Genomic DNA, 16,941 nt, shown 5'->3' with positions numbered 1-16,941 from the left:
TCTGAGTTTGGACTGGAGTGGAAAGAACACCTGCCTGGAGCAGGGGATCAGAGTTCAAATCCTGGCACTGCCACTAGCTAGCTGTGACCATGAATGAATGCTGTTGAGTTATTGCAGTCCTGTCTGACTCTTCATGATCCCATTTGGGGTCTTCTTGGTTTTTTGTTTTTGTTTTTGTTTTTTGTTGTTTGTTTTTGGCTAGGTCATGAAGTTAAGTGACTTGCCCAGGGTCACACAGCTAGTAAGTGTCAAGTGTCTGAGGCTGGATTTAAACTCAGGTTCTCCTGACCCCAGGGCTTGTGCTCCATCCACGGTACCACCTACCTGACCCCCCATTAAAGGTTTTCTTTATAGAGATACTGGAGTGGTTTGCATTTCCTTCTCCATCTCATTTTACAGAGGAGGAAACTGAAACAAACAAGGTTAAGTGACTTGTCCAGGGTCACACAGCTAGTAAGTGTCTGAGGCTGGATTTGAACTCAGGAAGAGGAGTCTTTCTGACTCCAGGCTCCACACTCTATCCATTGCACCACCTAGCTGCCCTATGAATGAATGAGTCCCTTCCTTTCTCTGGGCTTCAGTTTGCTCATCTGAAAAAAAGAAGGATTTTGGACTGGGGTGATGACTAAGGTCTTTGCCAGGTCCAAAGGTCTGTGGGCAGGGAGGGCTCCGTGGGGGAAGAAGAACTTAAATGAGGCCTTGAAGGCTGGAACTGCAAAGGGGGAGGGGAACAAGCCAGAAGGCCATTTGTACTTGGAAGGTGGAGCCCTAGAAGTGCGGTGTTTGACCCCAGTGAATCAGCTCTGATGGTGGAGTTTCAGCCACTGTGTCAGGCTCGGAGTGGGGAAGGTTCGGTTACTCTTTTCCACACAACATCTTGGGTCCTGAAGAAGCAGCCAAGCAGAACGGTTGGTAGTCTGGACTGAGACAGCAGGCAGCTAGCTACTCTGCTGGTGTCCAAGCTGGCTGGGCTCCTTGCTAACCCCATTCTGGGATTTTTGATCTTTTCTTTTTGGCTCAGAGAATGGCAAGGTGGCGAATCCCCACCTGGGTCCGGTGGAGGAGCAGCTGGCACTGGCTGTCCTGAGGCAGCAGGGCCTTGTCCCCGAGCACGTGGAGAGCCGCTCCCTCTACAACCCTCTGCAGCCAGACATTGAGCAGGTAGGACCAGCAGTGCGCTCCCCAGTGACCCAAGCCCAGGCCGGCGCGGCCCCTGCCGACGGGACACAGCAGAGAAGGGTCACCGTGCATCCCCTGGGATCTGCCCTGAGGTTGGCCCAGGGTCACTCTCGCCCATGCTGTCCTCATGGACTGGGAAGGCTCCCAGATCTCTGAACCTCCTCTTAGTGACCCATGAGGTTATGACCTTTGGGGGCTTTCTCCCAGTCCTTCCTGACTCTGTTTCTGGGCAGAGAACATGCATTTATTAAGTACCAACTGTACATGAGACACTCTTCTAGTCATTGTGGGTACAAAGATGAACATGAAAGTTTACATGTTGTTAGGGGACAACAGTCTATAAAAACAGAGGATGCTCAAGTAGGGGATGATGAGGGCCGGGAAATAGTGGAGGCCTGGGGCCTGGCAAGATGAGGCAAACAGCTCTCCTGTCAGAGCTGGGGAAAGCAGAGATTCCAGGAGTCCTCCACTGGGGAAAGGAGGACAGCTTTGGTCTTTGTCTCTGAACTTCTTCCAGGATCAGAGGAGGGGGTGGAGGTAAAGAGGGTGGGGCTGGTCCGATGCTGCTCATTACTAGCTGTGTGACCCTGGGGCAGGTCTCTGGACTTGTTCCTGTCTAGACTTCATCTATTCAATGAAAGTGTTGGACTCGATGCCCCCAAGGTCCCGTGCAGCAGAGATCTGATGATTGTCACCTTCTGGGATCTCAGGCTCCGTCCTTCCAGAATACATCTTGGCTTGGCTTCACATCTTCCTTCTCACCTTCTAGTCTTTCTTGACTTTCCTGTGTGTCCAGCCCTCCTCCAGGCTCTGTAAGAGAATGGTGTCTGCCCTTAGGGAGCTTGGAGAATAGTTACAGAGACTAAAGATGCAAAGAAAACATGGGAATATAGCACCGACGGAATCCATTGGCTGTAGAATTGACAGCTGGAAGGGGATCTTAGAGATCACTTAGTCTAGGAGTTCCATGGACCTGTTTGGGATCTGTGGATAGATTCCAGGGGGTCCACTAAATACGAGGCAATTTGGGAAAGAGGGCACCCTCTCTGTGGATTAGAGGGATCAAGAAAAGTTTCACGAGAAAGGATCACCTTAAAGGATAAGGTTTCATGAGAAAGGATAACCATCACCTTAATCATCTGTTCTAGAATTTTCCCAGGCATTGATGTCAATCTCATTGGCTTATAGCGGAGGCCAATGCCGTAGGTTCTACTTTCTAGACCATTCTGCCATTCTTTCAATGGCTTTTAAACTGAGCATCTCTGGTGTGCAAGGCACCATGTTACTGTCCCTGACTGACCAAGACTGGGTTGGGTATCTGTCTGTGGTCAGAATTCCGGAATTGGTCTCTAGCTGGAATTAGGGGCTATGACGGTAGAGCTAATTGGTGCCAGGTGGGATTCAAACCCATGACTTGAGATCAAACGCAAACTCAAACCAGTGAGTTAAGTAGCCCAGGCAGGGCCACGAAGGGTGAGGGGGTTAAATGGCGGCAGAAATAATCATAGATGTAACTAGGATGGGAAGATGAGCACTTTGTTTCTTCACTGGGTAGAAATAACTGAGCTCAGTACCCCAGGCAGTCTCTTCTCCACTCCCTCCCCAACAAGTGGGCTCCTCCGAAGGGGCCCGATGGGATGCTAGGGTCTCTCCCCCTAAGGGGCCTTTAATCTTGAGTTCCAATTTTGAAGCTCTCTCCCAGGGCTCTATCCCAGGGCATTATTTGTCTTAAAGTGTTGCTTTGAATGGCTTTTTTGGGTACTTGATTCAACACAGGATGCCTTGTGAAGGGGGCTCACCAGCCCCAGCGACCATTTTTTTCTTCCTCTGCTCGAACTGCTAGAGAATTTGTCTCCATGTTGAAGAAAGGCGGGGTGCATGTGGAAGAACTGATGGGGGTTCCAGGGCCAGGACAGTTGGGGTTGGGGATTAAGTTAACCCTGGGGCAGTAGAAAGCTGGAACAGAGTAGGAGTCAGAGTGAGGGTGGACAGCTGGGTCCAGCAGGAGCAGAGAGAGGGTCTGAGCCAACAAGGAGGAAGGGGCTGCTGAGGTGTTCTGATTTCATGGGCCAACTCTCTCCGTAGGGAAAGCTGCAAATGTGGATTGACCTATTTCCAAAGGCCCTCGGAGCACCTGGACCTCCATTTAAAATTACACCCCGCAAAGCCAAGAGGTGACTGCCTGTTCTCTGTCTGGGTGTCGGGCCATCTGTCCAATGCTTTCTTTGTTTCAGTTCAGGAATTAATTGGGAGCCAGGGTTAGGGGTCATCTATCGGGTGGGGATAGGGGTAATTCTGGGGCTATGACAAGAGGTCGCTCTAGGGACAGACTGGAGGGGCTGGTCTTTGGCCAGCATTTGGGGTCAGAGCATTTTTCTGTGAAAAGTTGATGGCCTGGGGAGTCATGAGGCCTAAGACCCTGGCCACTGTGGGCTTCAGGCTCCCCAAGGCCATTTGGGATCCTTCACCTTCCTTCTGCAATGAACCTGGGTTAATCTGCATCTTCCTCTCCTCACCAGGTTTCTCCTGCGATGTATTATTTGGAACACCAAAGATGTTATCTTGGATGACATCAGCATCACCGGGGAAAAGATGAGTGACATCTATGTGAAAGGGTAGGAATTACCCCAGTGGTCTCATGGTAGCTCCCTTCATCATCATCATCATGAATATGCATTTATTGAGTGCTTACTGTATGCAAGTCACTGTGCCAAGCCATGTGGGTACAAAGGACAGCAAAAACATGGTCTGTGCCATCAAAGAGAGTGCATGCGAATGTGGGAGACATGCTGGGCTCTTGGGGGAGACAGGGCCTACCCCTGGAGGAACCCCCGGCCACGCCCTGCCTTCTCTGGTCCTCTGCTTCCTTATCTGCCCCATATCAGGTTGGATGGATTATTTCTCATGTCCTGGCCAGCTCTGGTGTTTTAGGATCCTGGGAGTTGTGACTTGCATACAGAAGATTGAAATGAGCTAATGAGGATTTGTGGTCATTTGGCCTTTGTCACCTGAAAATAATGCACTAAAATCTCAGCTAGAATAAATGAGGATCCTGATCGCTGTCTGTGAGGGGCAGACACAGCTTCTGACCTTAGGGAGCCTCTAATGTGGTGAGGGAGCTGAGAGGCTGTAGTCCCTTGCCCTCAGGGAGCCCGTGGTCTGATGGGGAAGACTCCAACCCCATCCTCAGCCCCTAGTCTGATGAGGAAGACCCCCAGCCCTATCGTCAGGGAGCCTCTGCTCTGATGAGGAAGACCCCCAGCCCCATCCTCAGCCCCTAGTCTGATGAGGAAGACCCCCAGCCCTATTCTCAGGGAGTCCCTGGTCTGATGAGGAAGACCCCCAGCCCCACCCTCAGCCCCTAGTCTGATGAGGAAGACCCCAGCCCCATCCTCAAGGAGCCCCTGCTCTGATGGGGAAGACCCTGGCCCCATCCTCAGGAAGCTCCTCCTCTGATGGGGAAGACTCCGGCCACATCCTTAGCCCCTGGTCTGATGAGGAAGACCCCCAACCCCTATCCTCAGGGAGCCCCTGCTTTGATGGGGAGGACCCGCAGCCTATCCTCAGGGAGCTCCAATAATGTCTTTCTCTGCAAGTTTTCAGTAACCCCCTTGCAAGGAAGGAGGGGAACAGTCTAAAATGAGAAGTTTTATTTTAAAGAGCTCAGGAAATCAAAGAAATTGAGAAATCCAGCGGCTCACCCTTTCCTGTTCACAGCTTTTCCATTTATGACACGTTCTGTTCCTCCAGGGGCCAGGGGAGAATTCTTCCCCCTAAGGAGCCCCCCTCACCTGCCTGAGGCTCCACTCATCCTCAGTGTCCTCAGCCTGCAGACTGTGCTACTGGGTCAGTAAGAGGCTGCCAGGCAGTCTCCCACTGCAGCCCAACCAGTGCATCCCGCTCCAAGTCCATCTCCCATGTGAAATCCCCTATTAACATGAAAGATGCAATGGTTGTGGATGAGGGAATGAACTTTTAAAAGGGAATCTGCTTTATGCAGGCCCTCCCTTGTAGGGTTTTTAAAATACAAGGTCATCAAATTTAGAGCAGAATGGTGCTGAGAACTTAGAAAGCTGGGACATGGAGCACAAAAGTCTGAGCAGGAGGGGAACCTAGAACCTAGAAAGGCAGAACAGAATGTCAGAATAGAGAACTTAGAATTTCAGAGTTGGGAGGGAACTTAGAACATAGAGCTTAGAAGGTCTGAGCTGGATGGAACCTTGGGATATGGAATGTTAAAACATAGAATACAAAATGTCAGAGCTGGGAGGTTCTATAGAACAGGGAATGTCAGAGCTGGGAGGGAGCTTAGAACAGGGAATGTCAGAGCTGGGAGGGCCCTTAGAACAGGGAATGTCAGAGCTGGGAGGGCCCTTAGAACACAAGATGTTCAGACAGAACATAAAATGTCAGAACTGGAAGAGCCTTTGGACAACATCTATTTCCAATAACATCGTTTTACAGAAGAAGACAGAGCCCCAAGGGGTTAGGATTAGAGCTGGGAGGGACCTTGGGGTCCAGCTGCCTCATTTTTTTGCAGAGAGAGAAGTTGAGGCACATCGGAGATGTTAAATGACTTAATGGGTCACCCACGCAATAAGTGTCTGAGGTGGGATTCAAACCGGGTCCACTGACCTCAAATCCAACTCATTTGGAGAAACCCCTCAACTATCTCCATCTATTCTTGGGGAATAAAATGCAGAAATATAAGCTGCATGGATGAATGCTGTGAGGTGGGCTGGTGGCTGCTTAGAATCCAGAAGAAAAGGACATCAAAAGAATGGAAGCTCCGTGAGGACAGGGACCCTTTTATTCCTGTCATCGTACCCCCCAGGGGCTGGCAAGTAGGTTTTTCATAGGATCGTAGGACTCAGAGTGGAAGGGACCTTCAAAGCCCTTGTAGTCCAACCTCCTCATATCACAGACAAGGAGACTGAGGCTCAGAGAGGTGAAAAGTTGCCCAGAGTCAGAAGGTGAATGGCAGAGCTGGAATTCAGACCTAGGTCCCTGAGTCCAAATCCATGCTGCTTTCCCAGGACGATGGTGTTCCATTGCATGGAAGACAGGCACCTGTGCTGTGGCAGAGGTGATGTCCTTGTGCACGGCAGGGGCAATGTTTGTGCTCCATCTCTCCTTCCTTCTTCCCCATCCCTCCAGGACATGATGAAGTGTTTCTCTCATACAAATCCCAAGTCTCTTCTTATCTCTCTCTAGTTGGATGCTTGGCTTTGAGGAGCACAAGCAAAAGACGGATGTTCACTATCGCTCGCTGGGCGGAGAGGGAAATTTTAACTGGCGGTTCATCTTCCCCTTCGACTACATACCTGCCGAACAAATGTGCGCAGTCTCCAAAAAGGTGAGAGCAGCCCCTCACTCTGGGTCGCTGTCAGCATCTCCACCGCCCCCTTGCAAGGCACCAGGACCAACTTGGAACCTATTGGGCATACGCAGACAAATGCCCTGGGGAGCCTCCATTCAGTGGGACAGCACAGTCTGTCCTCCCAGGAGCCCTAGGATGAGGGGGAGGAAGTTCTTGGTATCGTGAGGGAGAACAGGACACATATCACCCACAGAGACGTGTGAGTGGTGAGCTGAAACTGACTAGGAATAGTGTAAAGTCGTACATTTGGGTTTAAAAAATCAGCTTCACAGAGACAAAATGGGGGTGGCATTTCTAGATAGCAAAATCTCTGAAAGAGATCTGAAGGTTTTAGTGGATCACAAGCTCAACATGAGTTAGGAGCCAAAAAAGCTCCTGGGAACTTAGAGAGGCCCAGTGTCCTGATGGGCAACTAGGTGGCACCATAGTGCAGAGAGTGCTGGGCCTGGAGTCAGAAAGTCTTATCTTCCTGAGTTCAAATCCAGGCTCAGACATTTGCTAGGTGTATGACCCTGGGCAAGTCACTTCACCTTGTTTGCCTCAGTTTCCTCGTCTACAAAATAAGCTGGAAAAGGAAAAAGCAAACCACTCCAGTATCTTTGCCAAGAAAACCCCAGATGGGGTCGTGAAGAGTCAAAGATAACTGAAAAATGACTGAATAGCAGAAAAAGTATTCTCTCACTGGGTCAGATCACATCTGCAGGACCTTTTTTCTTTTTGCAATGAGATAATGTAAACCCTGCAAGCTCCTTATACAAACTAGCCCTCGTTATTACTGGTGCCACATTTGAGGAAAGATCATAGGGGCTGAAAGGGATTATAGAGGGTTATATATATTATAGAGGTCTAACTCCCTCACTTTACAGATGAGGAAACTGGGGTGCCAATAGGCTAAGTGACATACGTAGAGTCACGTAGCGAGTAATTCAATTCACACTCACTCTCTTAAACACAGAGCCCTTCCAGAGGCAGGTGAGTGGGATGTTAAAAGGTCTTGAGAATGGGCCATATAAAGATCAGGTTGGGAAGAAGCCTGGTGTAGTAGATAGAGTGCCACATTCAGAGTCAGAGGGACCTGAGTTCAAATGTGACTTCAGGCACTCACCATCTGTGTGACCCTGGGCAAGTCACCTAACTTCTTAGTCCCAGTTCCCTCATTTGTAAAATGGGGATGATACCAGCAACCGCTCTCAGAGTTGTTGTGAGGATCAAGGAGATATTTGCTAAGTGCTTTGCAAACTTTCATAATCGTTATCTTTTACTATTGTTATTTTAAAGCATGATCACCAGGCTGTTTAGGGGCTTCCCCTGGCCAGGAAGGTAAGGTGTGGAGGAGTGTCTGTTACAGATATGTTGGTAGCCTTCCAGGGTACAGTCAGGAGGGGTGAACCTTGACATATGAAAGGGGGGAAGACAGGACCGAATCCCTTGCATTTCCCCAGTGATTAAGTCTCTGGAGACGGGTCTAGAGCCCCTGGAGAAATTTCAGAGGGTTCATGAACTTGGATGGGAAAATTTTGTGTATTCTATTTTCAATATACTTGGTTTCCTTTGTAATCCTTTGCACCTCATGCATTTAAAAGCATTACTCTGGGAAGGCGTCCATGACCTTCACTAGATTGCCAGAGGGGTCTAGGACACAAACACACGGGTCCTGAGAGGTGATCGCTTTGTAAATATGTCACTGGGCTGCTGGGTTTGGGAGCTGGGGCAGAGACTGAAGAGTTGGGCTCGTGGGATGCTTGGCTGAGTTTTCTGTGTGTTGATTTTCCATGACAACCCCCTCCCAGGTACTAACGTTCCCTCCTTCCCCCAATTAATTTTGTCCTTATTTTTTATACTTATGTCCATATGTCCATCTATTCTATACTTATGTCCGTTTTTACACATATGTCCATATGTTGTCTCCTCCAGTAGAATGGAAGTCCCTTGAGGTCAGGGACTACTTCATTTCTGTCTTCATATCCCCAGTACCTGGCACAGAATAGATGCTTCATAAATGTCAATTGATTAATTGACATGATTGTCACCTTCAGGTGTTTGAAGGGATGTATTGTGGGAAAGGGGTCAGCCTTAGTCTGCTTAGCCCCACAGGCTCTGTGTCAGGAAAAAACAACATTCTAACAATTATTGCTGTCCCGAAGTGGAATGGGTTGCTCTGGAAGATAGTGAGGCTTCCCTTCGGGGAGGTATTCAAACAGAGAGTGGAAGAGCATTTGTCTGGTGTGTCATAGTGAGGCTTCATTTTCAAATATGGTTTGAACTAGACAGTCTCTGAGGTCCGTTCCAAATCTGAGACCAAGGAAGGAATCAGGGCTCACTGAAGAGTCAGCTCAGGAAGAGATGCAGGAGATTCTGTGATTCCTCTCACCACACTCACGACTGCCGCCATCACTGTTGCCATCATCATTATCATTATCCCTATAGCCATTGCTACCATTATCACCCTCATCCCCACGATCAACCTTCATCTTTGTAGCCAAGATCACCATTGTTGTCCTCAGCCCCATGACCACATTCATTTGTCATCATCATCATCACCATTCCTACCATCACTGTCGCCGTCATCACAGGCACTACTCTTTCCATCCAGATCCCATAGTCACCACTCCCTGCACTCCACCACTGCACCATATCCTGTTTCTAATTATATTTGCCTGGGTTTGAATCAATGCAGCTAATTGGGAGTTTTGAAATGCTACTCTAATGGGAACCTCAGTCTTTAATGTCAATGGGTTGATTAATTCTAAAGCCATTAGCCCTATAATTACTCTGCTATGACAAGTATGGAAACGGACAGATGGGAAACAGATGTGGGCATGAGAGGTCAGGGAGCCATATAGGGAAAGCACGTATGGGGAAAACCATCCTGGTAGCCCAAAAGAAGGAGGAATGCCTTGGAAGAAAAGAGAGATAAGGTTGTGCAGTTGTGCGATCTCTTCTCCAGGCCTCAGTAACTTCACCTGCAAAATGGGGTAGTAACATTTACAGTGCTAACCCTCTAGAGTTGTAAGAATAAAATAAAATTTATTCATTCAATAAACCTTTATTATAATGTATTTAAAGTGCTTTTCAAACCTTAAAATATTCAATGAAAGCATAGGGTCATAAAACTGCCTCTGTCATCACTGGCATAGTCAGTCCTTAAGGTGTTGTGAACCACTTTACATATATGATCTAAGTTGATCCTCATCACACCCCTGGGAGGATCACCCCCATTTTACAGATGAGAAGTCTGAGGCACAGAGCAGTTAAGTGACTTGCCCAGGGTCACACAGAGTTGGTAGATATCTGAGTCTGGATTTGACTCTAGGTCCAACACTCTATCTACTGGGTCCCCTTGCTGCCTCTCACTTGGAGAAGTAACGGGGGCATTGTGGGTGGATGTCTCATTCCACCTAGGGCTCATATTGAACTGTGTGATGCTGGGCAAGTCACTTAATCCCTCAGACTATGAGTAACAGAATCATTGCTGGTCTAGTTCTGTGGAGGGAGTTTACACACTGTAAGTTCCTTCGGTAGCTCCCCCAACATGCATTCACTTAGGGAGGTCTGTGCTCTCTTTGTTCTTCTGCACCTTCTTTCCTTTCCGGGGGTGTGGAATGGCTGCTGCTACTCTTGTTGGGGTATGGTGTGCTTCCTCATGGGTGCCCCAACCATTTGCTTCCCTCCTCCACCCAGCAGGACCCTGTCTAGCCTAGAAAAGGAAAGAGTCAGGGAGGAAGTGAGAACTGTCTTGAGGTGTCTGAAGGGCTTGTCATATCCAGGAGGGGTCAGATGTGTTCTTTTTGGGTAGAAGTTGCAAAGACACCACTTGAGGACGATGTTGGGAAAAGTCGCTAAGAATGGCAGTATCTCAAAGGAGAAGGGCCAGCCTGGAGAGGCGGTGGGAGGTCTTCTGTGTCTGGAGGTCACTGAGAGGAGGTTGGGTGACCACTTGTTGAGCATGTCATGAGTGGGTTGGACCAGGCATTGGTCGAGACCCCTTTGAGCTCTCGAGTTCTGTGACTCCGTGAAGTGACTAACCCACAGTCATCCTGCTAGTAAGTGTCCAAGGTGGGACTTGAACCCAGGTCTCCTGACTCTCATATTAGAATTCCTCCTGTGCCACACATGTGTAGCTGTCTAGATGGGACATTTCTGTCTTTGAATTAGAAGCAGGTGTAAGGGTACCCTGAGGGAGGAGAGTTGAGTCCCCCATGGGTCTGCCTTTCCAGGGGTTGCCAGCATCCAGCCTTCTGGCAGGTGTGGCTTCCTGACCAGGTCAGGACACAGCACCTCAGAGAGGCCTCAAGGAACCAATTACCCCCGTCCTTTAAATTCCAAATAGCTGAGTACAAGGTGAAAAGCTGTGGCCAGAAACCACAGAAAGGGCCTGGTGTGTAGACCATAGATGGCAGAAAGACAAACAAATATATATGGAAAAGCAGAGCTTCAACAAGACGTCTGATTGCAACCTAAGAGCGTTTTTTTGCTTCTTATTTTATTTTAAAAGGGTTTTTTTTAGCTACTACAACCAAAGTTGAGTTTTCTACTTATAAACAGGGAAATACCTCAAGTAGAACACAGCTTAAAAGAAACAACAGCAAAAAAAGCCTTCCCAAGTAGCAATTAGCGTGCCTTGTTATAAGGTCTGCCTTTCTAAATATACTTGTTTGTCCCTCTCCCATGTGTGGGTCGTGCCGGCCTCTCTCCTCGTCCCCACATCTTTTCACCTTGTCCTGAGTTACCATTAGGAATTGTGAGGACCACAGTTAATTACATCCTCTGGGCCTCTCTGTTTTTGGCCCATGAAATCCAGCGCCTTCATCCGGCTCTTTGCCTCTTCCAGACTAAGACCTTTCTTTCGGTGGAATGAACCCCGTGGCTTCTCTTTCCCTTCTCTCTTTCTTTCTGAGGAGCCTTGAACGCCTGTCTAAAACTGATGCATAGGCTAGAACTGCCTGCCCTTGGCTCCTAAGTGGTTCTAACTCCCTGAGGGAGGCTGCTGTTATTTTATTGCTTAAAGGGGCTGAACTTTTGTTCTTTGTTCTTTATTCTTTTTTTTTTTTTTTGGTGAAGCAGTTGGGGTTAAGTGACTTGCCCAGGGTCACACAGCTATGAACCTTTGTTCTTTCCGAACATTTTTGAGACTCTCAAAGCGAGATGTGGATGAAACAGAGAGAAACTGATTTATTCATGCGGGTGGGGCTGGCTCTGGAGACAGAATTCAGGGGTGGCTTAGTTCTACGGAGTCCTCAAGTCTTCCCTGCCCCTCTGCCCTCACAGGTCATCATCTGGGAAGCCTCCTTGAGTGTATCTCTCCAGCGTCTGGCTAGGATTCTGACCTTTGAGGTCAAGCCCCACCTTTGACACCTCCTGGCTGTAGGGTCCTGGGCACAACATTGACCTTCTCAGGGCTCTAGGCTATATAGACTGCAGAGAAGGTGCCAATCTGTACTGGTGGATCGAGTTTCCTCTTCTGAGCGTTCCCTAGATGAACAAAGTCATGGATCTAGTCCTTATCCCTATCCTGAACATCTTCATGGTTGGAGAATTATAGATCTAGGGCTGGAGGGGACCCACTGATGCCCTCAGCTCTAAGTGCCAACCCCCCTCATGTTACCTTCCCCCTGCTTCATATTTATTGTGTATGTTCTGGTTTATGTACACACACACATATAAAAATGCACACACATGTTACCTATACACATATATCAGACACAGAGATATACATCTATACATATTCCCCCACTAGAGTAGAAGCCCCTTTTGGGCAGGGACTATTCTTCCCTTTCTTTGTATCCCTAGCATGTAGCACAGTGCTTGGCATACAGCAGGTGCCTAATAAATGCTTATGGGCTGATAAATCTTGACCAGCCCCTTCATTTCTCATAGGAGGAAACTGAGGCCTAAGGTCACACAGGTAGGATAGATATCAGAAGTGAGATTTGAACCCATGTCCCCTGACTGCAGAGGGAGGGCTGTATTTACTGTACTACACTGCCTCCCACCTGCCCTTTCTGTCATCAGTTACCACCCTAGTTCAGCCCTTCCTCCCAGATTGTCCTCCCAGCTTTATCTCCTCTCTTTTACCCATCTTCCACATAGCTATCAAAATAACCTTCCTGAATCTGAGGTGTGACCGTGCTGTTCCCTCTCTTAAGAACCTCACAGTGACCTGTAGGATAACTACAGGTTAGCCACGAAGGCCTGGCATCTCACACTTCCATGTCTTTGCACAGGTGTCCCTGCATTCTCCCTCTTCAACTCCAACTCTTAGAGTCCTTAGGTTTCTTCAAGGCCGATCCCATTTGTTGGTCTCCCCTGAAGTTGTTGTGTATAAACTTGTCTGTGCACATATCGTAAGCTCTTGTACCGTAAGGACCATCTGTCCTTTTGTGTCTGGGTCCCTAGTATCTAGCACAGCTCCTGCTTCTCTTAACAGACACATTGATTCGATTGGGTTGAGTGTTCTACTATGTGCATTTTATGGATATAGCTGAATGTGACCGGAAGAGAGCCAGGCTCCGGGGTGTCCCTTGACAAAGGGCATGGAAGGAACGTAACTATGGCACATAGAGGCTCATTAAAGTGGTTTGGTTATGAGAGATGACCGTGTGCTGGTTTACCCATTTTTTTTTTCTGCTAGGCAATGGGGTTAAGTGACTTGCCCAGGGTCACACAGGTAGTAAGTGTTATGTGTCTGAGGCTGGATCTGAACTCAGGTCCTCCTGAATCCAGGGCTGGTACTCTATCCACTGCGCCACCTAGCTGCCCAATCCATGTACTGGTTTATAAGTGAATGTCTGGGGCCTTCTTTATAAATGTCAGGGTATGACCCCCATTGACTGAGCCAAAGTCAAGAGAAGGCATGGACTTCTACAGAGGCAGAGTGGGGAGTGGGGAGAAAGATTTAGGGGAAAAAATGCATCCTTCCCTTAAGATTTAAAACTTAGTAATAATAATAATAAAAAAAAAAACCAAACAGTAGGTGAGGGATAGGGAAAGAGGAAGAGATGATAGAATGGTCCCCAGGGTTTGGCTGAGATTATTATTACAAGTGGTGGCCTTTGCTGATCCATGAGGTGGGTTCCAGCAACTGGTGCACGGGCCTGAGTGAGGGTCGGGAATCAGGCTGGTCTGAGAAGGCTGCAGTTGGTGACCTCTGTGGGATCCCTTCTTGCCGCTTACACATACTTTGGCCAGTTCCCACAGCTTCTGGGTAAGGTTAAGAGCTAGCTCTAAGATACCCCTTGGTCAAGGGGTAAAAAGTAAGTGCACTGCCTGCAGGAGGGGCAGGGGTACTGTTGGTGGAGACACGGTCATCAAGGAGGTGTGGGATTACCCTGGAGCAAGGATTGGACCACTGTGGACACAGATAACGTTAAGTTTTTAATTATAAAACACGGGATGAAATTCTTTATACAGTGAGGTCATCAGGCATTCAGAAAACACCTGTCACTTTAGCCAGGAGAGTTTTCCTGGTGTTAGTGACTGTGTGTGCAAAGCGCCTTGGAGACCAGGGCTTTCCAAATTCTAGGAACCATCCTTACATAGCATGCTGTGTGTAAGGCAACAGTGGTGGAGCTGCTGGGGATGCCCAATACCTGCTTCCGAGGAGGAATGTTCATTTTATCCAATGGGATGGCTGTTTATCTTGTTTTTTCTTTGACAATGTATGTGCCTTTCCGCCTCTGTAGTTCCCCACCTCTGTAGCCAGAGGAGAGCAGAGCATTTCATCTTCTATTCCCTTGGGAACAAGACTGATCTCTTAGAGTTGTTTAGTTTCCATTGCTGTGGTTGTTGTATATGTGGTTTTCTTGGCTCTTCTTCCTTTCCTATATAATTATTCAGAAAAAATTTCCTATTTCTCTGATTTTTCATTTACATGATTTTTTATGGCATAAAAATATTTGATTACCTTCATGTACCATAATATGCTCTTCCTTCCTACCTCCCCTCCCTTCTTTCTTTCCTTTTTCCTTTTTCTTTCTTTCTTTCTTTCTTTCTTTCTTTCTTTCTTTCTTTCTTTCTTTCTTTCTTTCTTTCTTTCTTTCTTCTCTTTCCTTTTCCTTCCTTCCTTCCTTCCTTCCTTCCTTCCTTCCTTCCTTCCTTCCTTCCTTCCTTCCTTCCTTCTTTCAAACAGGTGATATGAGCCTTCTGATACAGTCCTTCTTTCTGTCTTTACCTCCTTGGGGCATGTGCTCAGTAGTCAATACTGGGTCAAAAGGTGTGAACGATTTAGCCTTTTTCCTTGCATAATCCCAAACTGTTTTCCAGAATGGTTGGACCAGTTCACAGTTCCACCAACAGTGTATTAGTGTGCTTGGCTGTTTATTTTTCCCCTACTGCCTGTCCAAACTGACTGGACTCTAGAAGGAGAGTGGGACCTTTCCCTCTCTGCTCCTTTTCGCCCCTCGGGCCATTGGCTGCTGCAGCCTGGCTGGGGCTGTCTTTCTCTAAAACCAAGTCCTGGCTCTGACCACAGAGAATTTCTCGGTGGGAAGGAAGGCCAGAGGACACAGCCGACTGCCAGCTTGTTCTAGGAGAGCCAGGCTGGGGGCCTGGGTGAGAACCGAGGCCACAACCCTGCCTGCAGCTGTTAACTTCTCCCGAGTGACTCCAGTCCTCAGAGACCCAGCCACAGACAGTCCTAGGGGCATTGAGAAATGGCAGAGAGTGAAGAAAGGTGTAGGAGGAAGAGCTTGGCAGGAGGAAGCCTTGGTCTCAGCTCTGTCACCAACTGGGTTCAAGACCCTGGGAAAACCATTGCTGCAGGCTCTATGACTCTCCGCTTCCTTAGCTGTACAAGGACACTGTACTCAGAGCGCTGCTCTGTGCAGCAACTAAGCAGCAAAGTGGGTTTTGCCCATCAATTGATCAGTCGATGAGCAAACTGTTATAGACGAATGTCATGGACTGTCCTGGTGCTCTAAGAGATGACAGCATGGTGTAATGCGTGGAGAACTGGCCCCAGTTCTCCCTGACACATCCTGGTTGTATGATCCTGGGCAAGTCACTTAACCTCAGGGCTGCTCAAGGCAGTTCTCAAGCACATTAAGTTGCCGAGGAGGAACTTATCTATGGTGGAAGAAGGAGTCCTCTCACTGGGGGTTCTGCAGACCCTGACCAAAAAAAAGTGAGAGAGAAAATGCGAGAAAGAAAAAAAATTAGAGAAAGAGAAAGGGAGATTTCTAGAAATGATGTTGAGAAAAGAAAGAAAGCAGACCCCAGAGAGCAACATCCACAGTGAATCCAGCAATGTAAATGAGAACATATCAGAAGAATGCTTTTTTATGCCGTAAGGGATGGTTCATTTTGAATGGGGGGGTATAGGGAGCTATTTCCAAAAATGAATGTGCCAAAACAGAAGATATAGCAATCAAACTTTATTTTTTAAAAAAAACTTCAATTAATAGACATTTATTTTCTCAAACATATTTTTATGTTTAAAATTTTTATATTTTTAACATATTTTTATTTTATTATTTTTATATATTTAAAAATTTTTGTATTTAAAAAATAATCAATAAGATATGGTCATGTATTCGATGTGGGTGATGAGAGGGAGCCAAGGTTTTCAGCCTGGATGGCTGGGAGAATGGTAATGTCAACTCACCAAAATGGGGATGTCTGGAAGGCAGGCTGTTTTGGAGAAAAGATGTGAAGTTTGGTTTGGGGTATGCTGAGACAGTCAACAGAGGGAAGGGACTAAGGAAGGGAAAGACGGTGAGAGGGTGAGATTTTATCTTATTTTTAAAAATTTATTTATTTTTAGTTTTCAACATCCACTTCCATAAGATTTTGAGTTTTAAATTTTCCCAATTTCTCTCCCCCCACCCCCGAGATGGTGTGCGATTCGATATATGCTCTACATATACATTCATATTAAGCATATTTTCCCATTAGTCATGATGTAAAGAATAATTAGAACTAATGGGAGGAACCACAAGAATGAAGCAATAAAACAAAACAGCCCAGAAAAGGGAGAGCAAATTGCATGCTTCCATCTGCATTCAGATTCCATATTTCTTTCTCTGGATGTGGATAGCAATTTCCATCAAGAATCTTTTGTAGTTGTCTTAGATTCTTGCATTGCTGTGAAGAGCCAAATCTATCAAAGTCAGTCATCCCATAATGTGGCTGTTGCTATGTACAATGTTCTCCTGGTTCTGCTCATTTCACACTGTATCGATTCATGTAAATCTTTCCAAGTTTTTTTGAAATCTGCCTGCTCATCATTTCTTATAGCACAATAGTATTCCATCATATTCATATACCACAGCTTGTTCAGCCATTCCCTAACTGATGGGCATCCCCTCAGTTTCCAATTCTTTGCCACCACAAAAAGAGCTGCTATAAATATTTTTGTACACGTAGGCCTTTTCCCATTTTTATGA

General features: G+C 47.3%; 1 protein-coding gene across 11 annotated transcripts in view; it reads left to right on the top strand.

Annotated features, from left to right (window-relative positions):
- The window catches only part of DYSF (dysferlin), a 257,583-nt gene that overhangs the window by 227,212 nt on the left and 13,430 nt on the right, over positions 1–16,941 (top strand). For all 11 annotated transcript variants that reach the window (XM_021001176.2, XM_078149256.1, XM_021001178.2 and 8 more), the window contains 4 exons: positions 1,022–1,161; positions 3,265–3,353; positions 3,699–3,794; positions 6,394–6,535. In XM_021001176.2, coding sequence (XP_020856835.1) covers positions 1,022–1,161; positions 3,265–3,353; positions 3,699–3,794; positions 6,394–6,535 — 467 coding nt within the window. The remainder of the gene's footprint in view (positions 1–1,021; positions 1,162–3,264; positions 3,354–3,698; positions 3,795–6,393; positions 6,536–16,941) is intronic.

This window comes from Phascolarctos cinereus, unplaced genomic scaffold, assembly GCF_003287225.1.
Source record: "Phascolarctos cinereus isolate Bilbo 61053 unplaced genomic scaffold, phaCin_HiC Scaffold_2;HRSCAF=192, whole genome shotgun sequence".
Classification (NCBI taxonomy): domain Eukaryota; kingdom Metazoa; phylum Chordata; class Mammalia; order Diprotodontia; family Phascolarctidae; genus Phascolarctos; species Phascolarctos cinereus.
Note: the sequence above shows the minus strand (reverse complement) of the source record. Positions and strands in the feature narration are given on the sequence as shown.